At 50.1% G+C, this 27,950-nt stretch overlaps 1 protein-coding gene across 1 annotated transcript in view; it reads right to left on the reverse strand.

The window, feature by feature from the left end:
* The window catches only part of HSPA12B (heat shock protein family A (Hsp70) member 12B), a 38,734-nt gene that overhangs the window by 3,610 nt on the left and 7,174 nt on the right, over positions 1-27,950 (reverse strand). Inside the window, exons 3-12 of the mRNA XM_027846098.1 lie at positions 21,170-21,267; positions 20,168-20,292; positions 15,554-15,740; positions 15,272-15,376; positions 13,909-14,025; positions 8,878-9,052; positions 5,195-5,281; positions 2,846-2,950; positions 1,397-1,655; positions 720-823 (exon numbers count right to left, since the gene is read on the reverse strand). Of these exons, the coding sequence (XP_027701899.1) occupies positions 720-823; positions 1,397-1,655; positions 2,846-2,950; positions 5,195-5,281; positions 8,878-9,052; positions 13,909-14,025; positions 15,272-15,376; positions 15,554-15,740; positions 20,168-20,292; positions 21,170-21,267 (1,362 nt within the window). The remainder of the gene's footprint in view (positions 1-719; positions 824-1,396; positions 1,656-2,845; positions 2,951-5,194; positions 5,282-8,877; positions 9,053-13,908; positions 14,026-15,271; positions 15,377-15,553; positions 15,741-20,167; positions 20,293-21,169; positions 21,268-27,950) is intronic.

Genomic DNA, 27,950 nt, shown 5'->3' on the forward strand with positions numbered 1-27,950 from the left:
TTAGAACAGGGGATGTCAGAGCTGGGAGGGGCCTTAGAACAGGGGATATCAGAGCTGGGAGGGGCCTTAGAACAGGGGATGTCAGAGCTGAGAGGGCTCTTAGGAAAAAGAATGTCAGGCTTTAGAATGTACTATCAGGAAGGTATTTTAAAATATAACAGCTCAAAGCTAGAAAGAATATTAGAACATAGCATATGAAAGCCGAGAGGCCCCTTAGGACCGAGTGTCCATGCTGGCCTTTAGATTGTGAGCTCCTTGAAAGCACGGATTGTTTTTGCCTTTCTTTGCATCCCAGTGCTTGGCACACAGTAGGTGCTTAATAAATGCTAGCTGAGAACTGACTTAAGTCATAGAATGTACGATCAGGAAAGACCCTTAGTCTACACAAGGCCAGATCCGGCAGGGTCCCTAGAACATAGGATGTTAACATTGGAAGGGCCTTAGTGCACAGACTAGAAAGCATCTCAGAACATCCCGAAGGGACCGTCGCCTTAGTTATGCCCATCTAGTCCAGCCTTGTCCATTTTACTAATCTGAAAACCATCCCAGATAGTAGGAAGGTGACTTGTCCAGGGTCACCCAGCTGTGGCACCCAGGTTTCCTGCATTCCTAAGCCAGTACTATTTCACCGTACCACAATTTCCTTTTGAGGCCAGAAAAACCAAAAGAGCCAATCCCCCTTCTGGTTCAAGATTCTGAGGCCCCCGTGCCCCTCTCACCTATGTGCTTGATGATCTGGCTGACGGTGGGCTGGAACAGCTCATTCATGGCTTCGCAGGACATCCTCAGCATCCCCTGGGAGGACCACTTCACAAAGTTCACGCTGCAGGGGAAGGATGATGCCAGAGTGAGGGGGACACCATTTCAGGAGGCAGAGGGGGCTTTGTCGTACCCAGCCCTCCTGGACCCTGACCTTGGGACACAAGGCAGATGGCACTGAGCCATTGTTTCCTCTGCCGCCGCAGCAGCTGACTTAGGGGAGTGAGTATGGGGAGAGGATCAGCTCCCAGAAGGGCGCCCCCATAGCCTTCCTCCGTCACCTCCACCCAATTCTGAGGCCAACCCCCTGCCTGCCTGTCATTTAGGATCACAGAAGTAGCGGTCTAACCTGACTGGGAGCTTAGAGGCCAGCTTGCCCAACCTCGTTTTACAGAATGATAAACTGAGGCCCCAGAGGTTCTGTGATTTACCCCAGGTCATGGGTGGTAGAGCTGGGATTGGAACCCAGTTCCTGATTAAATCCAGTGTCCAAACGGCTCGTCCTCCTTCTCCTTCCCTCTTCTCTCTCTGCCTCTTCCCCAAGATTTCTGAGCACATCTCCAGCTCTTCCCCTGTCCCCTGCCTTCAGCTGTGCCCAGGGTGGGGAAGTAATGGCCTCCTGGGCCCCCGGCCCCACCTGCTCTTGCGCAAGGCCGTCTCCACGTTGTGACCCCGCTGCTTGCGGTAGAAGTCGATGAAGGAGAAGGGCAGGGAGATGTTGAGGGGGCTGGCGCGGTGCGGCCCGGCTGTTCGCTTGCGGGCCTCGAAGGCAATGGTCAGGTCCACCCAGGCCGCTGGGCGCTTGGTTTTGAAGGTGGTGATGAAGTCATCGCTGAAGATCCTGCCCAGCAGCTGCTCAAAAGCCAGGTCCACCCCAACTGCCCCATAGGGGCCCCCTGAGGAGGGAAGATTGAGCGGGGCTGTTCTCATCTGCTCGATTCCGAGGGCCCCAGGGAAAGGGAGACTGATGCACTGGGTCCTGGAGCCTCTGGCCCGAGAAGGAGGCACAGCCCCTGCCTCAAGCCTCTCCCCACAAATCCTTCCTTGAGCACAGGTGTGATCACGCCAGGCCTCTACTCAATAATCTGCACTGGCTCCCTACTGCCTTTATGCTGGCCATCTCTTATGCCTATGATGCCCTTCTCGCTACCTTACAGGCTTCTTGATTTTCTTCAGAACTGAGCTCGGACACCACCTTCTCCATGCAACTCTTCCTGATCCCCCAAATGCTAGTGTACTGCCTCCCTAAATGGTGTGGTATGTGCATACGCATGTACATATGCATACATGTGTGCACAGGGATAGGGGACTGGATCCGTGATTTCATTGGTAGAAGATTCCTCCTTTTGCTGTTGCTCAGTCATGTCTGACTTTTCTTGGCAAAGATCCCGGAGCGGTTTGCCATTTCCTTCTCCAGCTCATTTTACAGATGAAGAAACTAAGTCAAACAGGGTGAAATGACTTAACCAGGGTCACACAGCCGGTAAGTGTCAGACTCAGGAGGATGAGCCTCCCTGATTCCTAGCCCAGTGCTTGGTGCACTATGGCGCCACCTAGCGGCCTCATTCCTCATTGCTGCCTTTCCATTGCACATATGCATGCATATGTATGTGCACATACAAATACAACACCATTTAGGGAGGCAGTATGCTAGCATATATAAATATATAATGAACAATTTAAATACACAACTTAATAGTCCCCACCCTCGATATAGTGTCAGCTCCTTGAGGGCAGGGAATGATTCATTTTTGTCTTTGTGTTGCCAGCACAATGCTTGGGACACAGTAGGTGCTTAATAAATGCTAGCTGGTTGACCTCGATTGATCTGCTGGAAGAGACGTACATAGCTTCAGTCCTGAAGGAGCGCCTGGTCTTACTGGGTGAAGAGATGCTCAGGAATAGGGGAATCACAGAGGCGGGCAGTGAGTGTAGGGGATTTGGGTGGGGTAGGAAGATCTGGTCTATCTGGTGAGGATGTGGTTGCAGTACAGAGTTTGGCCACGAGAGGGCAGTGTGACCAAAGTACTGGGCAATGCCAGGGAGACAGTGGATGAGTGAGGATGGGGGTTCCCATGGAGCTAACCTGAAGCTTTGTAGAGTTCCTTGAGGGTCCCCAAGGGCTGCTCTATTTGGTGCACGGTCAGGTCCACAGTACCGCCCCCACAATCTGCCACGATGTAGCGGTCACCTGCAGGAACGATGTGTCAGAACAGGATGGATGTGAGCACACATGTGCACAGGCACCCCCAAACACGCACCTGTGTACAGGCATGCCTGGAGACCCACATGCAAGCCGGCACAGACATACAGCGCGCAGACACAGCTACCAACGGAGACGTGTATTCACACACAAACACAGGCACCATGCTGCTTCTCTGCTCACCCCCAATGTTTCTCCCCAGCAAACCAAACCAAATCAAAACAATCAACTCTAGGTCACACCTGGGAGGGACCTTAGAGCCTGGAATGATGGAGCTCAGGGGAACCTTAGAACACAGAACATCAGTGCTGGGAGGAACCGTAGAACCCAGAATGATGGAGCTAAGAGGAACTTTAGAACACAGAATATCAGAGCTGGGAGGGAGTCTTAGAAGAAAGGTTCCCAAACTTATACGACTTACTGCCCTCTTTAAAAAATTTCTCAGTACCCCCCTGGAAATCTACTTTGTTTAGCCCTTTGACGGTTTTCGAAATTTGTGTCATTTCAAAAAAAATTAAATTAAAAAAAGATGTATCTTAAATTTAATAATTTATTATACATTTGTGGTTCTTTTCCTGCATTAAAAATTTGAAGACACAATATTGCCTCATGTAACTGTATAGTATCATGTTGCAAACTAGTCATTACACGTATTCCTGCGGATGAGTTCTGGACTTCCCAACAATGCACTTCATGCCTGCCTGCCAACATTTGCTAGTTAAAACTGATCAGCAGATTTGACCTCTGATTGGTTATAACTTGCATTTTGTGTGTTTATTTGGAAAATAATGTAATCACTACAACTTTAACTCTGTTATACAACAGATGAAACACGTACGAATGGTTTAAATGGTTTTTCAAAATTTTCCTATCTTCTTTTCTTTTCTTAGGCTTCCACCTCCTCCTTATTTTTATTCAATGCCCTGCAATTGCACCCCAGGCTACTATTGCCCCCCCACCCCCATCATTCCAGCATTCCCCAGAGGGCAGTATTGCCCACTTTGGGAACCTATGCCTTAGAGCCTAGAATGATGGAGTTAAGAGGAACAGAATTAGGGAGACTGGCAGAGCTGGGAGATTAAAAATAATCATTTACATGGTGATTTCCTGTTTTCAGAACGACAGAGGTACACACAGACACAGCACCACTACCAACTCCACCCACCCACACGTACACAGAGACCCATACAGTTAGAGACAATGTCTGGTTCTCAGTTTCTCATCCCCACTTCCGTTGCCCAACCCATCAATGGGGATCCCTCTGAGATGCTGATCTCTATAGCTCTGTTCCCCTAAAGGCTCCCCTGGTTTCTTCACTTCCTCTCTCTTCTAGGACCCCCACTCCCATCCTACAATAGGGTTCCACAATATAAATGTCTCTCCTGCCTCCTTCTCCTCATCCTCTGTTCCCCGCTGCCCTGCCTGGGTCCAAGTTCCAATCCTTCTGACCTGTGGAAAGGTGGAGTCACCTCCTCCCTTCCCACCTAGGTCATGGGATCCTAAGCCTCTGGGTTCTTCCGTCCCATCTCCTTGGTGATTCTAGTGGTTGAGCCTGTGAACCCTGAGATCCCCCAGGATGTGAATTCCGAGTGAATCCTGCCTCTCCCTTCCACAGAGTGGATGCAGGTGAATGGCTCTAGTAACTCTTTTCTTAGTGTTTCTGGTCCTTAGGGCAGGTGATCCCCAGTGAGCTGGGGGTGGGCGGTTGTTCAGTGAGGGATAGGGAAGATAGGGATGGAAGTTTCCTTAGGGGGGATGTAACGGAGGAGAGATGGAGGTGTGAGGGCAAAGGCTCCCATGGAGAGGATACATATGAGGGTGAACTTACTGATATATTTTCCTCACCTAGTCAATGTTTTGGATAAATGTTTGCAGAACTGTACCAAACTAAAAAGCCAGTGTCTATTATAACCAGTAGCCTGTGCCCTCATTCCAGTGTGTGTTTGCTGTGTTTTTGAGAGGCCTAGGCTGGCAGCTTTCTAAGTGCAGGGTGTGAGGTGAGGCCTGAGCCCCATGGTGCCCGGTGCTCTGGCCCTGTGTGTGTATGGGCGGTAGAGTAGCTGATACTGAACAGAAATGCCCTCCATCCTTGGTATCCCCCTCCTGCTTCCACACACATCTGCCCAGAGCAGACCAGCCCTCATCCTTCACCACTGAGACCTCCCAGCCCTCCCTCAGCTCTGTGGCCCGTCTCCCCGCTCCCAGACCCTTCCCCAGCTGGCCCCCTCCTACCTGCCTGCATCTCTGCCCACAGCTCTCCAACACCTGACTCCACCAGGAAGGTACGGCTGTGGCGTGATCTTCGGAGCTGTTCCCTGGCTGGGACGAAGAGAGGGCAAAGTGAGAGGGGGAATCTAAGGGCTTCGTCCCACTCCCAAATCCCATCCTTGCTGGACCGGGTCACTCATTTCAGCAAAATCTTCTAGCGTCCTTGTCTGTACGTACAGCTTAGGGAGCGATTGTTTTCCTCCTCCTGGGGGAATTGGGATTTCAAAAAAGAGGCTGACGAGACCAAGGCTTAAGTTAAAGGAATGAAGCACAAATGGTGGAATTTTGGACTCTGGTGACATGTGGCTTGTTGACCTAGAGCTCGATGTGACCTCAGAGTCATTTAGGCCAACATCATTTCACAGACGAGGAAACTGAGGCCCAGAGAGATTCAGTGACTTGCCCATGGTCGCCGATCTATAGGAAGATATTCCGAGGGTCAGGGGCCCTTCCTAATGTCCTTCAAATCACGTTGCTTTTTATTTCACCTTTGTGTAGATGGGACTTTGACAGCCTGGTTTCAAAATCCCTTCACTATATACTGCTTCTCCACTCACCCCCCAAAATCTGGTTAAGATTTTCCCCACTGCCACCATATCTCCTCCCTACCCAGTCTACTCTTTGGGGTGTCCATTCCTGCAGCCCCCCAAGGTCACAACCCACAGTAAGATAAGGGGCTTGGATCTGATGGCCCCCAAACTCCCTTCCAGCTCCAAGTCTGTGATTCTGTTTCTCTCCCTGTTCAGCATCCCTTGGCTTAGACCGCATTGAGGGTTAGGGTCAGGACTTTGGAGATTCACTCCTGACTTCTGATTTTATAGAAAGGGAGCCGAGGTCCACGGGGTCTTCCAGCTTGTTAAGGGGCAGACCTTTGCCCCCATCATGCCTCCCTCCCCAGATGTGCTGTGCCCGCATGAGCTGGACATCATGGAAAGTGTTAAAAAACAAAACAAAACACGGCTGGGCAGAGCCAATGGAAGGCTCGGTCCCGGATTAGAATCTCTGGTGGTGTGGCTTTGCTCAGCTCTGGATACCTCCGGAAATGGTCCCTGCCCTCTCCTCCCTGGGGAGATCTGGGCCCCACACCCAGAATCCAAACAGGTGCTCCTGCTATCGGTGGAGTCCAGATGAGTGCAGACCCTCCCGCTCCCCTTCTCTCAGTCAGCTCAGTTCAGCTCCCGGAGGCCGGAGCACTGGGCTGCTTTCCTTCTGTCCAGGAAAAGGGTCAACAGGGAGAGGTTCTTCTGTCCCCCTTCCCCACCTGAGTTTCCCATGACATTAACCCCAGTGGCCCTGCATCCTCTGCTAGGGGAAAGAGCACTAGCCTTGGGAGTCAAGGCCCGGCTTCCCAGCCCTGCCGCTCACTGGCTGTGGGCCCACTGACTGCTCTAATAACAGTAATAATAATAGCTAATATGGATATAGTGCTTTAAAGGTTACAGAGCCCTCTGTATTGACTATCTCACTGGCTCCTTATGACAGCCCTCTGAGGCAGGTACTATAGATGTCATCCCCATTTGACCGATGAGGAAACTGAGGCTCAGAGAGGTCATATGGCTTGCCCAGTATCACTCATTAAATCTCAGTTTCCTCCTCTGTTAAATGGGGATAATAACAACCTTGTTACCTACCTCACAGAATTTTTGTGAGGGGCAGGAGAGTGTTTATAAAGAACTGTCATGGTTAAGTCATTTCAGACTCTTTGTGATCCCATTTGGGGTTTTCTTGGCAGAGATACTGGATATTTGCCATTTCCTTCTCCAGCTCATTTGACAGATGAGGAAACTGAGGCAAACAGGGTGAAGTGACTTGCCCAGGGTCATACAGCTAGTAAGTGTCAGAATTCAGGAAGATGAGTCTCTGACTCCAGGCCCAGCACTCTTATTCACTGTACCACCTAGCTGCTCTTTTATAAAGAGCTAGGGGATCACACATATTTTGATTTGGAGTCAGAGAATGTGGGCTCAAATCCTGATTCTGTCACTACCTGTGTGACTCTGGGCAACTCACCTTGCATTTCTGTGGAAACTGGGCTTCAGTTTCTGCCAAATAAGGGGGTTAGACCAGCTGACCCATAAGGCCCCTTGCGCTGCTGCACTTGGATTTCACCATGATGCTCTAGAAATGCCAATTGCCAAGCCTAGCTAATTAAGCCTCCCTCCCTTCAGGGTGCCAGGCTTCACCCTCGAAAGCATCTCTTGTCCTTGGTTGTATTTGTCACCAAATTCTGTATTCAGACTTCTCCAGGTGAAATCCCCTTTTCCCCCTCTCCATTTCCCCGGCCACTCGCCATTCCAGTCCGGGGGATGAGGGCTTGGTGCCCTTCTCTCTAGAGGATTTGTGATATGAGCCCCCAGCTCTGGGTTCTCCCCACTCCAATCCAAGTGACTCCCTTTGCACACCTCACCCTTGAGCCAAAACCTCCAAGGGTTTTGGAGTCTTATCGACCGCAGAGTATCCTGTTGTTCAGAGGACCGCTTGCAAACTTCTTACCATCTTGATCCTGGCATTCTAGGCCTTGAGCAATTAGGCCCAAAACTATCAAAACTAGAATGACGGTAATGAAGGGAAGATTCAAGGAAGGATGGCCCAGCTTTGTCCTGAAATCCTCTCATAACTAATGTCTGCCCCTACTATGCTCCAGGTTCTGTAATTGTGACCAATTTTATATTATCTCCACTGATGCTAGTCTGGGTATGTCTGGCTCACCTCTGCCTCCAGCATCAGACCGGGTCAGGGATTGTGATTTCCCAGAATCACGGAACCTCAGTGTTGGAAATGGGCCTTAGAAACTATCCAGTCCAACCACCTCATTTTACAAATGAGGAAACCGAGGCACACAGTGGTTAAGTGACTTGAAGTCAAATCCCCCTTCCACGTGGGAGCTCTTCAAATACTTCAAGATTGCTATCACAGCCCCCTCCCCATCCCTCAAATCCTCTCTTTTCTAGGCTAAACGCCCCGAGTTCCTTGAATTGAACCAGGTATGACAAGGTGTGAGCCAGGTATGGCCCCTCCACTACAGTGGTCCCCTTCTCACATTGGTGAGTTCTGGCACTTAGGGAAATGCCTGGGTCATTCATCCCCACTTCTCTCAAGGTTTTGTTCCTGACTCTACGGACTTTTCTACTTTGCCTCGTGAATTTACTTTGCTCCTCCTTCCCAATCCCTTTTACGGATTTTCCTCTATCTGTCTACCTACCTATCTGTCTATCTGTCTGTCTGTCTGTCTGTCTTAGATTAGAGCTTTGAGGACGTTGCAGATCATCTACTCCAATTCCCTCGTGTTCCAGATAAGAAATCTGAAACACAGAAAGGTTGAAAGATGCCCTACTCACCCAGGTAGCAAGCAGCAAAGCGATCCTTTGATCACGTCTCCCCATTCTATAGTTGTGTAATTGGTTCTTGGAGCTTAGGGTTGGGCTTTACATTTACTTCTATTAAATTTCACCGTATTGGTTGGTCCCAATGTTCTGGCCCTCCGATGTCTTCTTGGACCCTGACTCTATCACCTTTCACGTTAGCCGGCCCTCCTTGCCCTGGCCAACTTGAAAACCAGTGCTTTTGATCGAAGTCATTGGGGAAATTGTGGACGGATCCCCAGTGTCAGAACCTTTGTTTTTGCCCTTTGTTGGCCCCGTCCCTACCTTGGCGGAAGCTGGAGTCGATGGAGCGCCGCTCGCCCAGGAAGCCATTGGACACCGGCCGGCAGCTCAGGTCAATGAGCTGGTGGAGACGGAGCTTTCGACAGTAGATGGAAGCGGCTTCGGGCTCTAGGGCTATGAGGAGCTGCTCGGGATTCTCGGGGGACACCAAGCCCGCCTGGAAGAAAGCATTGAAATCTGTTAGGCCCGACTTAATCTATAAAAGCCAGCGGCGGCAATCATGTACCAGGTGAAAACAGAGATAGCTGAGGTCAGGGAAGCTGCGTTATGCTTAAAGACACTGTTAATAATGAACCAGGAGTCATAGCTATTTAATACCTAGTAGTTATAGCACACTTTAAGGTTGGCAGAATGCTTCATATATTATCTCGTTTGCTCTCTGAGCCCAACGATGAAACACAGAGCCTCCTCATCCCTGCCCCCAGGGCAGGGCTGGTATTTAAGCCCCGTCTCATTGATATCTTTCGTTCATATATTACCTTTATGTTAGAATCTATCCTTGCCCCCTCCCCTAGACAGAGATCATCCCTTGTAACAAAGAAGAAAAAAATACAAAACAAAATTACAGTTCAGCCAACCAACTGACAATACTCCATACCCAGATGTTCTCCCCCCTGGAGTAGGAAAGGAAGTATTGGTCCCCTTTTCCAGTGGGCACACACGCCCTCTGCCTAGCACCTGCCTTCCCATACTGCCTCTCCTGGGACCTGTTCCCACACTACCCTGCTCTGCAGATGTTTGATAACCCAGAGAGGAGAAAGAATCTTAGAATGTCAGAGCTGGAAAGGGACCCTTGAGACACTGTAGTCCAATCTCCTGGGTTCAAATCCAGCCTCAGACACTTACTAGCTGTGTGACCCTGGGCAAGTCACTTAACCCTTTTTGCCTCAGTTTCCTTATCTAAAAAATGAGCTGGAGAAGGAAATGGCAAACCAATATCTTTGCCAAGAAAACCCCAAATGGGCTCATAAGAGTTAGACATGACTGAAAAATGACCGAGGCCAACTCTTCATTTTACAGAGGAAGCTGGGCCCTGGAGAGGTAAAAAGATTGGCCAAGGTCATACTGACAGTTTGGAGAGCTATGATTCCAACCTCTGTCTCCTGACGCCCACGGCAGGAGTCTTGCATCAGACGGAGCATGATCACACAGCTAATTAAGAGCCAGAGTTGGAATGTTTTTGGGTTGGGGCTGGGGTCTCTCCAAGCTGACGTTGGTCCTGAGATGTCTTGTCTTCTCCATCAGGGTAAAGGCCACGTCTTTGCTGTCATATGGAGGGCTTCCTGAGGGCAGGGGTATCACCCTCATTGACCAGCCGCTGTCCCCCTGGATGACTATGCAAATCCCTTCCTCCTCCTTCCCACCAGTGACTTGGTTCTCCATCCCTGGATCTCTTAGCTCTGAGGGGAAAGCTTTTGCCTTCTCTTTGATCAGACCTCCAAATCACTTCCTGATAAGGTGCTCCACTCTCTACCATCATACTGTCCCCTACCCCCTAGCCCCCAGCTTTCCAATCTTTCCCCATTAGAATGTGAGCTTTTAGAGGGGAGGCACTGTCTTCTTTGCTTCTGTTTTGTATCCCCTTAGCACTATGCCTCAGCACTCGACAAATCCTTGCTCTAACACCTATCTGTCATGTCTGTTTGTCTATAATCTGTCATCTGTCATATCTATCATTGTATCATCTGTCTATCTCTCTGTCTGTTTAATTCAGAGGCTGCCACCCCAATCAGGGCAAAGGCTGTGTCTCCTCAGAACAGGGAGTCTGATAGCACAGACTGCCTCTTCCATCCCAACGAAAAGTCCCTGAAGGCAGGAAGCCTATCTCTGCCAACAAATTGGGGCCTTCCAGGGGCAAGGGTCATGTGCAGAGGCAGGGGGATGGCTGCAAAGGCCTCTCCCGGTCCTTTCAGCGGGAGGATCTCTGACTTTCTTTGGAATTCACAACTTCTAATGTTTCTGGGAAAGTTCCACGCTGAGGGATCCCCTGAATGCCGTTTGGGCTGCGAAGAGTATGCGGGTGGAGGGTGGCTCACTCTGATTAGATCTTCAGCAAAGACTTTCCTCTTGCGGTCCTGGCCCTTTGCGAGCTGAGGCTTCCTAGGAACAATGTGGGAGGAAAAGCCACCAAGGGGCTGAGTCTGCGAGTGCCGGGGGCTGGGAGGAGGGGGGTGTTTGTTCTGGCCTGGCTACAGGCAATGTTCTCATCCCTTGGATGGGCCCGAGGCAGAGGCTCTGGGGGAGTACTGAGCCGGAGGCCCTGGGGCTGAGCCTCTTCTCTGCAGAAGCCTTAACCCTTTCTGGCTCCCAGCGTTTTTCCATTATGGCACAATCAGATCTGGGCCCTGCTCCTGACAGGAGATGCCCTGGGGGGCAGTCACAGCAATACCAGCCTCACAAGGCTGGCCGCAGGCCTCTTGTGTCTTGAGCCAGACATTCCATCTCTCACCTCTGCGCTCTTGTAAGGGCGGTTTCCCTGGCCTAGAACGCTTTCCTTCCTCACCTCCTCCTTTTGGTAATCCCTAGCTCCTTCCAAACCTCAGCTTAAGCACCAGGAAGCCTGCCTGGCTCCTCCTCGGTGGCTCACCACTCTCCTCCCCCTTAAAACTGCTTTATTTACTGCTCCGCGTGTATTTTGTGTTTATCTCAGTAGTCTCTTCTCCCACCCCTATGATGTAATTTCGTGAGGGCAAGGACTGTCTTTATATTTATATAGTGCTTGGTATCCAGTAGGTGCTTAATAAATGCATGTAAGTAAATGCTGTAAAGCTGTGGGCCTCTGGATGACAGACTGAAGGAGCCATCCTCTAGGGATTTCTCCAAACCCTTCCCGACCTTGCTTTTCTCTCTAGCCTGGGTCTAACCGTTGGGTCCCTATGGTTATTCCACTCCGATGAAAGGGGGATGGCCTGAGGTTTGGCCTCCCACGGGCTACCCCCCAGGATCCCCTCATCCTAGAGTGTGGGGTGTGAGCAACAAAGCCAACAGCTGTCTCTCTGTCTTTTTCTGCCTCTCCCTGCCTAGACGTGCCCCCTCTCTGAGATTACCCTTCCTCTATTCTCTGTCCATTTTATATGTTTGGAGTTGTTTGCACGCTGTCTCCCAGACCAGATTGTGAGCTCCTGAAGGGAAGGGCCCGTTGTCTGCCTTTCTTGTATCCCCAGCGCTCAGTCTGGTGCCTGGCACATAGTAGGTGCATAATAAATGCCTGTTGACTATGAATGACCGCCCTCCCTCAGGAGGCTAGAGATTTTGATTTGGCTCCTCAGCCTGCACCCTCCCAATCAAAATGGTACAATGTTAACACTGTTCTGGTCCCGGAGTCTGGGTTCTAATCTCGACTAACTTAAGTGCCTGACCTACCCTGGGAAAATAATTTTTCTTCTTGTCTTCAGTTGAAGGTTTTAGAGTTTCTAGACTAGACTCTCTAAGATCTTTTCCAGCCCTAAGTCCTGGTCATTCATTCAGTCAATCAATAAACATTTATTAAGCACTTACTATATGCCGGGCACTATGTTAAGCATTGGCGATATAAAAAGAGGCAAGAAATAGTCTCTGCTCTCAAGTAGTTTACAATCTAATTCATCCATCTATCTATGCATCCATCCATTCATTCATGTTTTCATTCGGTAAGCATTTATTAAGTGCTAACTGTGTGCAAACGGTGTTTTGGTCTAGCACCTCCATTTTTATTGCTTTTCTCTGGACCTTCTCTAGCCTCATTAGGTGTCTCCTATGAAAGTATTGATCATATCCACAGCAAGCTTCTTTTTTTTTCTGGTAAGGCAATTGGGGTTAAGTGACTTGCTCAGGGTCACACAGCTAGTTAGGTGTCGAGTGTCTGAGGCCAAATTTGAACTCAGGTCCTCCTAACTCCAAGGCCGGAGCTTGATCCGCTGTGCCATCTAGCTGCCTCCTAGCAAGCTTCTTACATCAAACTCAAGATAGGAAGGGAAATACAGAGAGAGAGGAGCTCCCTTAACCGTTTGGGGAAGGCAAAACTGGGAAATGGTGGAAGTTTGTTTCTGGAGACCTGTACCTTGCCCTTTGCCTTCCCTCCAAGGTCACACCCTCTGCACCTCCAAATGCCTCTTTCCTCCAGACCTTGGTCTTTGCCGGCCATGACCATCTTTGCTGCCTATCGCCATCCTTGCCAAGGACTTAGCGGGTTAGAATTCCAGAATGACAGGATGCTAGATCGGCTGAGGGGGACAGGCTGGGCGTCTAGTTCAGCTACTTCAGAGGCTGAGCTAGAGGCCATCCGGTCCAAATGCCTCATTTGCCCCAGGAAGTGATTGTCCAAGGTTGCATAGGAGAGCTGGGATTCAAACCCAGGTCCTCTCATTCCCAACCCAGCTGTCTTTCTCCTGTGCCATATGGTCCTCTTATTGTACAGGCCAGAAGGAGTGACTTGCCCAAAGTCTTACTGTTAATAAAAATTTAGAGTGTGATTTCTCCCTCTACTTACAGACTGAAAAGCCCAGGAGACCCATCTGGAATCCTAGAGATCACCCAGCCCAATTCCTTCATTTTACTGATGAGGAAACTGAGGACTATGATTTAGCCCGGCACAGACAAGCAAGAGAAAAGAGCTAACATTCGAACTTAGGTCCTGTCTTCAAATCCAGAGCTCTTTCCATACTACTGCAGTCTCATAGGGAATTTTAGACACTCTGATGGGCAGTAGGGGAGAGGGGGATGGTTCCTGCCCTCCCTCCCATGTTGTATTGGTTGCTGCCTCTAATAGCTCGCATTTGCAAAATGACTCACAAATATTACCTCATGGTATCTTCACAACAATCCAAGGAGGTAGCTGTTATTATCATCCCCAATTTACAAATTGGCAACTGAGGCAGGCAGAGGTTAAGTGACTGATCCAGCTGGTTACTCAGCTGGTAAATGTCTGAGGAAGGATTAGAACTCAGGTCTTCCCGATTTTGCTTTGTCTCCAGATAGGGCAGGCCCTCTTGGGACCTCTGTCTAAGAACTGCTCTCCACTCCCCCCTCACTCACCAGGTAGGCAGCTTCCCTCATGAACTGCTTGGCTGGCTGCTTCCAGATGGCAGGAACGGTGAGTACCCAGCGGATGGCATTCCTTTCCGGCAGCGATGGGCACTGTTCCCTGAGCTCCTGGATTTCAGCCGGCCGGGTTTGGGGGAAGGAGGGAAAGGAAGGAAATCACAATCATAGCCCATGGAGTAGAGGTCATGTAGCTTAACCCCTTCATTTTACAGATAGGGACAGAGGGGGAGAAGGGATTTGTTAAGGATATACTGGTAATACGAGGCAGAGCTAGGATTCAGGCCATGGGATTCCTCATCTAGCATGCCTTTGATGTCTCTGGCTCTACCTCTCACCCCATGGCCATCTTAGACCTGAAGAACCAAGCTCACATTCCCTGTGAGAGGGAGGGCCTCTGCAGCCCTGCCTGCAGCGGTGGACACTACAGTCAGACCACAGGAAGGACCTTCTGTGCTTGGTTGAGAGACTGGCAACATGAGGTCATATTTCTGTAGCTCGTGACGTCCTGGAGGGTCCTAAGCATGTTCTGGACGGGGTTGACCATTTGTGTGTGTGTATACATGCTTTTACCTGTGTATACCTTCAGTTTACGTATGTGTGTAGAACTGCCCATTCTGGTGCAAATGAAGAGCCCTGGACTCAGGGGACCTGGGTTCCAATCTTCCTAGCTGTGTGAGTCACCCTGGGCAAGTCACTGATCTTCTCCTTGCCTCAGTTTCCTCATCTGTAAAATGGGCATGATAACGGCACCTATCTCCCAGGGTTGATAGCACATGAGATAGCACATGTAAAGTGCTTTGCAAACCTTAAAAGCACTAATTATATCATCTTGTTTGAGCCTCCCATCAAACCTGTGAGATAGATGCTATTATTATTTCCACTTTACAGATGTGAGGACTGAGGTTAAGTGACTTGTCCAGGGTCACACAGGTAGTAAGTGGAAGACACTGCTCCTAAAAATGGGAGCTGGGGAATCCAATGAATTCTCTTACTGAAGAAGACACAGGGTCAGAACTAAAGGGAGTGCTCCCAAGGTCAGGAGCCAGGACTCCCACCCGTGTCTGTGGACTCTCAATTATGCCTTGCTTCCAAAGCCCCTTGGAGGCAGTCCCTCCTCCCCATACATCCTCTGTCTGGGCTGATGTCTGGAGACAGGGGAGTGGACAAGATGACCTCTGGAGGCCTGTCCACCGGAGGGATCTGTGTTAAGGCGTCGGAGGACGCACTGGTCTTGGTCTTGGTCGGGGGTGAGGAATGCAGACAGGAGAAGGGGGAGAAGAGCTTGCTCCCGAGGACCAGACGGGCCTCCTTCCCTGCACTCCCCAAGGTCCCAGAGCTGGCGGGGAAGGGTCACCTGCACAGCGTGTTTCTTAAAGAACCGCAGAGCGTGGGCAAACACCTCCAGGGCTGGCATCTTCTTTCCATTCACAGCCTCTAGCTCCGTCTTCATGGTGAGGTCCTGGGAGGGGGGCAATGAAGCAATGTCAGGAAGGAGAGGAGGCGGGCAGGACCACCGCCCAGGCTTTTCTCTGGTCCCTCTCCTCACTCCCCCCCCCCTTGCTCCTCGGCCTTCCCCTCAGGCTCAGCCCCTCCCCTGCTACTTTACCCCCCCTCCCGCTCGCTCCTCCCAGCTCACACTGGTGCTGTGGATCTTCATCTTGAACTTCTCAAAGTACAGCCAGTCTCGAGCCTCGTCGGGGTCCAAGTCGTGGTAGTAGTCTCTGGCTGTGTAGCCAAAGCTATGAAAGACGCCCTCCGGGGTCAGCAGCAGGCTGGTGGGCGTCTTCTGGTGGGCCACACCTGGGTCCCCGCCCTCCCACTTCCTGGGGTGGGATGAAGTCCGGTCAGGCTTGGCCAGCTCTGGCTCTGAAACCACCTGTCCTAGCCTCGGCTTCTGTGTTTCTGTTGGCCTCTCCTTGCCTTTCTCTCCAGGCCTATCCCCATCTCTGCCTCTCCCTCTCTCCTGTGTTAACTGTGTTTTTTCTGTTTCTCTGGCCTAACTAGGATGAATATACATGGGTCAGATTCAACTGAGGGAGCTGGGGTGGAAGATGGGTCAGGGTGCTGACAGAGAGATCAGCAGAAATTGGGTGGAGTCATTCTGAGAAAGGGAGTGGCCTGTCGTCAACGAATCCATCATTTGCACCCACAGGAGTTGGAAAAGTGGGGGCTGGCCTCCAGACAGAGTCCTGAGGTTGTTCACCTTTGAGGAAGGAATCAAGCCCTGCTGGCCGGAAGCGAGGCCCCCTTGAATGTCAGTGCCCTGGACCTAAGCCCTGTGCACCCACACTCTGGGTATTCCTCTTTCTGTCCATGTTTCACCATTTCTTGCAGGCTCTCTCTCCCAGTCTCATTTTCAGACATTGTTTCTCTTCATGAGGCTCCTTCCACAGATCTACGATGCTGTGACCCATGCCTTCGACCATCCCTACTTCTGTCTCTCTTTCGGGCCTGGCCACTCGCCTCCCTGGCACATCTCAAATAAAACGTGTCCACAACACGACCCATCTGGTTCTTTCTTTAGAAGCTTTTCTTGACATCAGGACAGTGCCTTGGGCACAGCTGGAGGGATGAATTTGGAGTCAGGAAGACCTGTGTTCAGGACTTGCTTAGAAGGGTTCTGAGATCTGCCCATGGTCCTACAACCGCTAGGATCCTTTGGGGCTAGGATCCTTTGTAAGCCTAGGACCCTTTCTAGACTCCAAAGTCTAGGACCATTTCCAGTGTACCATTGTGGCTTCTAAGGCATCCTACATAATCGGTGTGTGTGTGTGTGTGTGTGTGTGTGTGTGTGTGTGTGTGTGTAGACCTTCCTTATATTTTGAGGGTCTTGGAGAAGAGGCATCTAGAAGACATGAATAGGAGGATGTGTGTCAGACTTGAGCTAACAGCTCTCGGTGTCCCTGGGGGATATGGGGAGTATGGGCTAGGGGAGAGAGCTGGATTCTAGACTGTTACTTGGGCCTCAGCCTCATGTCTGCTATTCACCCCACCAGCCAGTCTGACCTGACTCCTGGTCTTGGCCTCTGTTAGGGCACTGTCTAGGATCAGGGGTGGGGAACCTGCGACCTCAGGCGCGGCCCTTTGACTGAATCCAAACTCCACAGAACAAATCCCCTTAATAAAAGGATGTATGCTGTAAGGCTCGGACTCAGTCAAAGGGCCACACCCAAGGACCAAGAAGGCCACATGTGGCTTCCCCTCTACTCTCACCATCCAGACCAGTCTCCACTATGACACAAATTCCATTCCATCCACCAAACACTTATTAAGGACCTGCTATGCGCAAGGCACTGTGTTAGACTCACAAATAGGTGGAGCTCGTGTTGTCCTCAGCTCAGGCCGCTCCCCCCTCTTCCCCTCTGGCTTCCCAAAGCTCTCCAGTCCAAGTGACAGCAAAGTGACGCTCCTCTCAAGTAAGTCGTGCCTTCTCAAGGAAGCCTGCCCTCACTGCACCGGTCCACACTGACCTTTCATTCCTCGTTCTTTCACTCTCTCCTCTGGACTCAGCCTGCTCCTTGATTGCTGCCTTGCCACCCCAGAGACCCCTGAAGCCCTGCTCTCCTGATTGGGAATTCCCTCCCAGGGTAGGCCCATCTTTCTTCACCTCACTCAGGCCTTGACTCTCTCCAGAGTCCCCCGACTTACTTCCCTTGCTGTCGTGTCCCCATCTTCCTCCTCTTCTTCTAGCTCCCCTATATAGTACATTAGGATGCAAACACCCTGAGGGCAAGGACGAACTTGTTTGCTAGTATTTGTATCCCAGGCACTTAGCACAGTGGCTGGCCCATAGCCACTTAATATAGTGCTTAATATAGTCTCTCTCTCTGTCTGTCTTCCCATAATATGTATTGATCAGTCTGCCTATCCATCCACCCATCCATCCACGCATCTGTCTCTCTCACTCTCTCCACTTCCCTACTGATTTATCTACCTATCTATCCATTCATCTGTTTCTTTCTTATTCTTCCTATCTCTCCCCTTTCCCCTCCCTCACCTCTTCTTTCTCTCTTCCCATATACTTATTGATTGACCTACCCATCCACCTGTGTTTTTCTCTGATTCTATTTCTCTCCTTGTCCCTCTGTCTCTTCCCTTCTCTCTCATACTACATCTTTTACAAACAGAACTACTGGATCTTAGGCTGAAATATAGGCCAAGATTTAATGATCCATCCTGGCTACGTGACCCTAGGCGCTTGACTTCTCAATGCCCCAGGCGACTCCCTAAGAGTCTAAATTGCAGGGGAGCTTTGCCGAAGAGGGCATTTCCTCACTAGGAGTCTCAGAAATTAACAGCAGATTCTTTCCAAAATATGTATTAACAGCCAGCATTTTTATAGTGCTGTAAGGTTGACCAAGCATTTTCTACACATTATCTTATTAGATCCTCAAAATAATGCTGGGAGATAGGGGCTATAATTATTCCCAGTTTACAGATGAGAAAACTGAGGCTGAGTGAAATTAAACAACTTTCTTAGGGTCTTACACCTGGTAACTGTTGGAGACAGGATTCAAACTCAGTTCTTTCAGAGTCCAATAGCAGCGCTCAAACCACTTGAACATCTAGTTGCCTATGTAGATAGTGGACTGAACAGCACAGTCTCAGTTTCCTCCTCTGTAGAATGGGAATTATATTATCTGTGGTTTTTCCCTATGCAGCATGCCAGTGTCCTAGGATCGCAGGGACTGTAAAGGGCACTCTCATTTTAAAGATGAGGAAAATTGAGGCATGGAGATATTAAGTGACTTGCTCTGGGTCAGGCAGGTAGTAACTGTCCAAGGTGGGATTTGGACCCTGGTCTTTCTGACCCATTCACCATGTCATTGTCTTGCCCACAGTGCCTGGGCACATGGTAGGCACTTAGGGAGTGCTTGATTCATTGTACTGTGTGGGGCAGAAGGGATTGAGGCTGGGAAAGGGGGGGGGGAATCACCAGGCAGAAACAGCTCCCTCCAGCTGTGAGGTGGGAGGAGCCAAAGGGACAGACAATGAGAGATCGCCGGGCCAACATCTGGATCTGAGACAGCAGGGGAGAGGAAGGAAATGGGACGGGGAAGTGACCCCAGCTTGGGGTCAGTGCGTATGTGAGTGAGGGCTGGGGGGTGGGGTGAGGTTAGGAATAATGGGAGTGAGGGAGGAAGGGGAGGTGGGGGTGTGTGTGGGCTTTGGGGTCCTGAGTAGTTGAGTGGGGTTTGTGTGGGGGCCAGGGAATGGAAGAGGAGAAGACACAAACTCGAAAGTTCAAGGTTACCAAATCTCCCCTTTGCATCTGGAGGTACAGACTGAGAGAAGGTTGTGCAGAGCAAGCCTAGTCTAGACAGCTTAGAAACTTGGGCTATTCAGCCAATGACGCTGGGGCCCTCAAGCTCAGGGTCACTGGCCTCACCCCCCCAGCTCCCCTTTGACTCTTCTGCATGGTCCGAAAGTCCCTCCCCCGCCTCCCTCCCCCACCTCACCCAGCTGTTCCTATTATCAGAGCACAGAGTCAGAGCCCATCTAGTCTAACCTGACAGATGAGGAAACTGAGGCTCAGGGAGGTCAAGGAAGTGACCTTCAGAGGTAGGACTGATACTTGGGTCCTCTGATTCCAAAGCCATTACTTTCCCTATTGTTCCACCAATGGAGATAGATGTGAAAATATTTATCTGATATTATCATCTATTACTTATTAGGGCTATTTTTCTTTTTTTTTAAATTTTATTTTATTTTGAACTTAAGAAATAAAACAAGCATTTCCATAACATAGTAAAATAGAAAAAAAGATCATATATGAAACTGCAAATCTATTATGTACAACTTGTTATTCCTTTTAAATATATGATAAAGTTATCATGTAACCTTTTTTCTCCCTTTCCCCCTCCCCTCCCCCTGCCCCCTGCCCCCTGCTCTAGAGCAGCACCAGATCTTGAACTATATTCTAGGGCTGGTTTTCTTGGGCTGGGCTTCTCCTCAGGACCAAGTTCCTTACAGTTGCTTTCCTCAGTGCCCTAGGATGAGGAAACTGGCCTGTGCTTTGGCTCCTCTCAGCCTCTTCCCAGCTGGGGCTCTTGGCCCTAATGTCTGGGCTGGGGATAAGTCTGCTTCTCCCCTCATCCCCCCACCTCTCTTTTCCCTTGCCACCTTAAGAGTTTATGATTGATTCTAGGCCCCCACACCTATGATCCATCCAGGCTACACAAGTATCACCTTCTCTCTCAATGACATCTGAGTCATCCCACCCTCACCCCTGGCCCTGGGGGCCCCTCACCTCATCATGTGAATGGATTCAGGGTCATTGGTGAAACTGAAGGCATAGCCACTAGAGGTTGTGCCAAAGTCGATGGCCACCACCACGGAGAATGGAGCAGGCCGAGGGGCTCTGGCCTCACTCCTCTGGAAGGACAAAATTAGTTAGAATGGGGCAAGTACAAAGAAAATTTCTACTTCCCATATCCTAACTCTCTTCCTTTCTCATCTTCTTCTTCAATGAACCAATCCAGAGGTTCGTCTACCCACCCACAGACCCATCCATCCACCCACCCTCCCACCCACCCATCCATTCATCCATCCATCCATCCATACATCCATCCATCCATCCATCCATCCATCCATTATCTCTCTGATGGCAGGGGGCTACATCTCCCCATCAGACCTAAGGTCAGATACCCCCTGGTAGGGTATCACATCTTGGAGTATTTCACTGGCTTCTCCATCCAGACAGGCTCTACTTTAAGGTTAGAGGGAACGACAGTGGGAATTCTAAACTAAGTCTCACATCTCATCTTCCTTTCTCAGTTTCATCCCCGTCTCTGGCTCTGTGGTAGAGCTTTCAGGCCCCTGGATCTGGGCTCTCTTCCAGGTGGCCTGACCTCTCATTCCTGAAAATCCTGAGTGCCTCCTCCCAACCCCCCCCAGACAGACAGAGACACACACACACACACAAATATAATATAGTTGGTCAATCAACAAGCATTTACTAAGCACTTATTATGTGCTAAGTACTAGACATATAGACAAAGGCAAAAATAGTTCCTGCCCTCAAGGAGATCGAATTCTAATAGGGAAGGCATCTTGAAAAAAAATTGTATGTACGAGACACATTCAGCAAAATGGAAAGTAATCTTGGGGAAGACTGTCGGTGAAGGATGGGCTGACCAGCAGTAGCCTCTGACACAAGGTGGGCTTTGAGCTGAGAGGACCCCTTCCTATGGGATTACCTGAGCCTGAACCATTTCTCTCCTCCCACTCTCAACCATCCAGGGGCACTTACCGGGGACTGAGAAGGGGTGAGTGGAGCAATGCTACAGCTGTCCTGCATCTTCGGAGAGCTTGGAGGGGTGAGCAAAGGTGACTGCTCCCCATTTGTACCTGGAACAAGAGAGAAAATGTCAATCACATCTTGTCCCAGGTTCATCTACATGGGCATTGGAGACAGAGAGAAGAGACATGTTCAGGATGGAGGAGACGAAGTTCTTGCCCACAGTAAAGAAATAAACAAGCATTTATTAAATGCTTACTGTATGCCAGCCACCATACTAAGAAGTGGAGATACAAAAAAAGGTGAAAAGCACACCTTTCCTCACTGGGCTCAAGAGGAGACAATATGCAAACAACGCCGTACATACAAGATATATACAATGTAAATGGGAGGTGATCTGTCTCTGAGGGGAGGCGATAGCATTGAAGAGGACAGGAAAGGCTTCTTGCAGATGCTTCAGGGAAGCCAGGAGGCAGAGATGAGGAGGAAGAGGCTTCTAGGAATTGGAGATGGCTATTGAAAAGGAGTCCAGAGCTAAATATGGAGGGAAGGAAGATGTAAGCAAACTGGAAAGCCTGGAAAGGGCCAGGTCATGATGAGCTTTAAAAGTCAAACTGAAAATTTCCTATGTGATCCTGGAGGTGATTGGCAGCCACTGGAATTTGTTGAGTGGGGGAATGACCTGGTCAGATGTGCATTTTAGGAAGGTCGCTTTGGCACCTGAGTAGAGGATGGATGGGAGTGGGGAGAGACTTGAGACAGGCAGACCCGCCGGCAGCGATTGCAATAAACCAGGTACGAGGTGATGAGGGCACAGACCAGTGTGGCAGCTAGGAGAGAATGAGGCAGGTGCAAGAGATATTGCAAAAGTAGAAACAAGAGGACCCTCCAACAGATGGGATGTTGGGGGTGGGGAGGGTGAGAGACGGTGAGGAGACAAAGGGGGCTCCTCATTTGATGGGGAGACACAGACCCTGCCCTTCAGGCGTCTGAATCTGCTGGGAGGGACCGAAAGAGTTTACCGCAGAAGGGAGCAAAATGGCCAGCCTTGGCAGTGGAATGAGCATGGTTTGGAGGGGACTGAGACTTGAAGCAGAGACTGGTTAGTAAGCGATTGTAATCCTGCAGACCAGAGGTGATAAGGGCCCAAACTAGACTAGCAGCTGCTTGAGTGGGGAGAAGGGAAGGGTGGGGGAGAATTTGGATCCCACTTTTGTTCCTAGCATTCTTTGTATGATACTACAGCTGGCTCTCCTTGCATGACCCCGAAGGTCCTTCCCAGTTCTGACACGCCGTGATCTAACTCCCTAGACAGGCACTCCAGCCGAGGAGACGAGGAGACGGAGCCAGAACGGGGTGGGACAGGAGACAATGTGGGACGGAGGAAGAGGGCCTTCCTGGACTCTAGCCCTGGCTCTCTTGGCTTTTCATTATAAAATCAAAACCTTTCCCTGGGAAGCCGCAGGTAAACGAGGAGCTCTTTGTTTCTAGACCAGGCTGTGAGGAGGCTCCCACCCACCCTGGGGTTCAAGGAAGATAAGGAAGAGAAGGAAAGAGAGGGAGAAGATTAAAGAATGGGGAGAGGACAGAAGGGGAGCGATTCAGTTGTGGGGGAATGAGACCTGCGGATTTGTCTTCTCCAGACACACAGAAACACAGAGAATCACAGAAATTAAGAGCTGGAAGGGACCCCCCCCCCCACCAGTGGACATCCAGTCTTATCCATGCCTGAAAAAGTGCCCTCCACTCCATACCTGCCAAGTTGGTCAGTCAAGGGGAGCTCCCCGGCTCTCTGGGCAGGCTCACTTCACTTTTGGACAGCTCCATTTATCAAGGCTTTTCCCCTGAAAGTGCCTCTACACCACCCATCACTCCTAACTCATCCCTTTGGTAGAAATCAATACTTGGGAGTCCTTGGCTGGCCCCTATTCATCCCTCTTTTCTTCCAGTCCAGAGGTTCTGAACCCTCTTTGTGTCATGGCCCCCCCGGCAGCTGGATGAAGTCTACGGATCCCTTTTCCCAAGAATGTTTTTAAGTGCATAAAATCCATAGGATTACAAAGACATATCGGAATAAAGAGGTAATTTTTCCTGTCTTAGTTCATGGACCCTCTGAAAACTATCCATGGACAATTAAGAATCCCAAATCTAGTACCTGGGATATAATTAGGGTTTCATAAAGACTTGTGGATTGTTTGGTTTCTTTCTTATGGAGTTCCAGCACCATCCCATCTTTTTTTTTTCCTTTTTTTAGGGAGATTGGGTCTCCTTCACTCTCCTAGACTGGAGGCGTGGTGACCACTCAGGGGCCTGATCCCCTGCTGACCAGTTTCCTTTTTGACTTGGGCTAGTTCACTCCTCCTCGGGTAGCTTGGTGGCTCTGTACTCCCAAGGCCTCCTCAAACTGGTGCCAGACTTAGTGAATTCACTGGATTGGCTTAGCCTACTCTAGCTCAGAACTCTTGAGCTCCAGCAATCAGCCTCCCCAGTAACAGGGGACTGGATCACAGGTGTGTGGGCTATCACATGGGACTCCTTGTTTTCAATTCAATTCAGTTCAATTCAACAAATGCTCATCAGGCATCCGCTATGTGCCCTGTACTAGACGTTGAAATTGAAAAAATACCTAGCTAACTTCAGTCATTAACCTTATAGAATTTAGTCTAGTAGTATGCTGGGAGGTACCAAGAGAAGCAGGATGGTAGAAAGAGCTGGTTTTGCCTGATCTGGATTCAAGTCTTGGCTCCATACTGGCTGTGTGATCTTGCATAAGTCACCTAGACTGTCAATGTCCCCAGATAACTCTAAGACTATAATTTGCAAAAAAAAAAAGACTATAATTTGCAGACCAGAGGCCAATTTTATAGTGAATTTGTCACTGGGAGTTCCCTCCATCAAAAAAAAATCAAAGGTCTGATTATGTAGAGTACAACTCTCTCATTTTACAGATGTGGAAACTGAGACAGAGATTAAGTGACTTGCCCTGGGTCACACAGCTAGTGAGTGTTTCGTGTCCGAGGCTGGATTTGAACCCTGGTCCTCCGAGGTCTGACTCTAAACCCATTTTCCTGTCCAGTGCCACCACGGTCATGCTATCAATTTAAGTGGCATGTGTTTATGGGGGGTGGGATTCCAACACAGATGATTCCAACCCCCACCCCAACCCCCGTCTAATGCTCTAACCTTGGCTCTCTGATGCTACCAGGGAGGGCATTAGACAAAGGCCCAGTTCAGGCCTCTTCAGGACCCTGAGGAGGGAGGGCCTTCTCCACCAACGGAGGCCCCAGGAAGGCAGTGAAATGTGAGTGGGCATGTAAAGCCTGGTGGAGAAGGGGAAGGGCTGAGGCAAAGACATGGGGTCATGTTTGGGGGATATCAACGGTCCAGTTTGGCTGGATTTTATATGAGATAAAACTGGAAACAGGGTGGTAGCAAACTGGGAGGCCTTGAATGCCGGGCAACGAGAAAGCCTGCTAGGGAGCCAGTGAAGACTGTTGAGCAGAGGAGGATCGTGAGCAGACGGCTTCTGCTTCTCTACTTGGGTTTCTTCCTGCTTGTTTGACGCGTGAAGAGCCAGGGAAGGGTGGGCACGGAGAGGGAAGAGAAAGAGGCAAGATGTCGGGAGTCCAGAAGGAGACACGTAGAGATGGGCCACGTGGGACCGAGCCCTCTGAGCTTCAGAACTGGCTTTCCCACTAACTCCTTGGGTGACTGTGGGCAAATCCCTCTCCCTTTCACAGACTCAGTTTCCTCAGCTGTAAAAGGAGTGAGCTGGGCTAACTCGGGGGTGTGGTGGAGCCCTGTGGCAGTCTGGTGAAGCCTACAGAGAGCCTTTCTCCAATACATGTTCTTCAATGCATAACATGAAAATACGTTACAAGGGATTAAACTAATTATACTTAAATACAGTTATCAAAACACACACCCAGAGTTTGCAGACCTCATATTAAGAAACTCCGTCCTAAATGATTTCTAAAGTTTCTTCCAAATCTGACATTCCGAGAGTCTACGACAGAGAGGGGGATGGGCAAGTAGCTGTTAGGAGGGGAGGTGCTGAGTCTGGTGGGGAGGAAGGAAGGAAGAAAGAAAGGACAGAGGGAGAGATGCAGAGACAAATAGTGAGACAGGAGAGGGGAGGAGGGGATGGAGTGGGGAGTTTCAGATCAGGGGAACGACTGGTTTAATGGCCTGGGAGCCTTTCCCCCTCTCCTCTCCCCCCACCCCCCCACCCCTCCACCCACATGGTTCCAATTAGGTCCTGAATTAATCATCCCACCCAGCCATGGGGGACAGACTGGCCCCAGCTGGCAGCCTGGAGGAAGGAGAGGGAGTAGGGGGAGGGGAACACAACCGGAGCCTTCGTTTGATGGGCTCAATACTCCCCTAGTTTCTTTTCAGCCCCTTCATAAGTCACCAGGTGCTGACTGAGGGAATCCAGGTAGGGCCACCCCACAAGGTGTGAGGACTTGTCTCTTTTGCCCTTCCCCTCCCCCTCCCCAAGGAGCTTATCTGAGCCTCCTCCTCCACACTGTTAGCACTTTCTTTTCTCAAAAAACCTTGTATTTACTTTAGAATCAGAATCACAGACTTTGAGCATTGGAAGAGACCCCAGCGTCCATCGGAGTACAATAAAACGCCGAAGGAATCTTCTCTATGACAGGTGGCCATCCAGCCTCTGCTTGAAGACCCCCAAGGAAGGGGAACCTGCCCCACCCAGCTCATTCCACGTTGGGACCGCTCTGGAGTGGGGAAGTCTTAATTGTCCTCTTCTCTGTGCACATATTTTATCCTGCTGCCCCCCCCATCCCCTGTCCCTCAGGAGAATGTAACCTCCTTGAAGGCAGGAACAGCTTCCCAGTACCCAGCACATAATAGAGACTTAGCATATTGATAAATTCACAAATATCCAGGTGGGGGGAAGGAGGGGGTGGGTCAAGAACTGAATGTATTCCTTCTGGAGGACTGGTCATTAAATCCTGGTTCTGGTACTGAGAAGGATGACCTTGTTTGGCACCTTTGAAATGAGGGGGTGACCCTAGATGGTCTTTGAGATGCTTCCAGGTCTAAATTTGTGATGAGATGTCATTATTCTCCCCGAAAGGAGTCAGGGTCCAATGTTGAAACCAAGGGGCAGGAGGGTAGATGGTAGGATTTCAAGCAACTATGTTGAAGGTTGGCAGATTGGAAGGGTAGGTCGGGGATAATTTCTGGGCTGTGGAAAGAACACTGAACTTGGTATTGGAAGACCCAGATTGTGAGGCCAGCACCAACACTCACCAGCAGGGTGACTGACCCTGGCCCAGTCATTTGACCTCTACCATTTCCTCATCTGTAAAATGATGATGGCAATATTTGTTGTTGTTGAGTTGTTTCAGGCATGCCCCACTCTTTGTGACCCCATTTGGGGTTTTCTCAGCAAAGATATTAGAGTGTTTGCCATTTCCTTCTCTAGCTCATTTTACAGATGAGAAAACTAAGGCATGCAGGGTGAAGTGACTTGCCCAGGGTCACACAGCTAGTAAGTGTCTGAGGCCAGATTGGAACTCATGAAGATGAGTCTTTGTGACTCCAGGCACTGCACTTTATCCACTCTGTCATATTACCTACTTCAAAAAGTCATGTATGAAAACAGCTTTGCAAACCTTAAAGTTATACAAAATGTCCCACAGGTAGGTAGGTAGCTACCATCCCCTCTGGAGAGTCTCCTTTTCCCTGAGCTCCTCAGGGGCTTTGGAGATGGCCGGGTGGGATGAGGGGCATCAGGACCTTCACGACACAGCGCTGGAACATGCCCTCCACGGAGGCAGAATGAGGAGCCTTACGAGGCTCTGCTGTTCCCTTTCCTTCCTGCTCCGTCACAGGCCGCCCTGCCTCACCTTCCTGGAGTAGAATTACTGCCCTTTGAGTCATTAGGTGGGGAGTGAGAGGGTGTCTCCAGTAAGCCCCTAAGAAAATGGACATGTAGTGTTTGGGAAAGTCCTGGGGGATGCTGATGTCTTTGGCATATGTACAGATTCAGGACTCCAAGGGGCCCAAGAGGTCACCTAATTTAACCTTCTCATTTTATAGAAGAGGAAACTGAGGCCCAGAGACAAGTGACATGGCCAGGGGCTTGCCACTAACAGTACTAAGAGGAAGGACTAGGATTTGAACCCATGTCCTCTGACCACAAATCTAGCATTTTTTCTTTGTACCATCCATCATCTCAATGTAGAGTGTGTGTGTGTGTGTGTGTGTGTGTGTGTGTGTGTGTGTGTATGTGTGTATGTATGTGGGTGGGTGGGTGTGGGTTGGGGGTGGTAGTATCCACATAACTTCCAATGGGGCATGATTGAGAAGAATACTGGATTAAACCAGAACACCTGAGTTCAAATCCCACGTGTAGACATGTACTAGCTATGTAACGCTGGGCAAGTCATTTCACATCATCTTTTCCTGTTTTGTAAAATGAGGGGCTTAGACTTTTCCCCCTAAGGTCCCTGGAGAGGCAGGGCCTTAGCCAAGTGGGTCAGAAAGTGAAGGTGGTAGGGGGTTTGTGTAAAATGGTGAAGGAGAACTGGGTTAGGTTCCTGCCCTTGAGCTAGGGCTGAGCAGGGCTGAGCTGGAGGCTGGAAAGGCCCTGAGTACAGAGGGTGGAGGGTGGGAAGAGGGGCAGGAAGGAAGGGCCGGCCGGGCTCTTTGTGAAAGGACTTCCTGGGGAGGGCGCCCCACCCCAGCTGAGGGGGACAGAGGAGAGTGGCTGGAGGCACACACACACACACACACACACACACACACACACACACACACACAC

The sequence above is a fragment of the Vombatus ursinus genome, unplaced genomic scaffold, assembly GCF_900497805.2.
Source record: "Vombatus ursinus unplaced genomic scaffold, bare-nosed wombat genome assembly UNPS02015066.1, whole genome shotgun sequence".
NCBI classification, from domain to species: Eukaryota; Metazoa; Chordata; class Mammalia; order Diprotodontia; family Vombatidae; genus Vombatus; species Vombatus ursinus.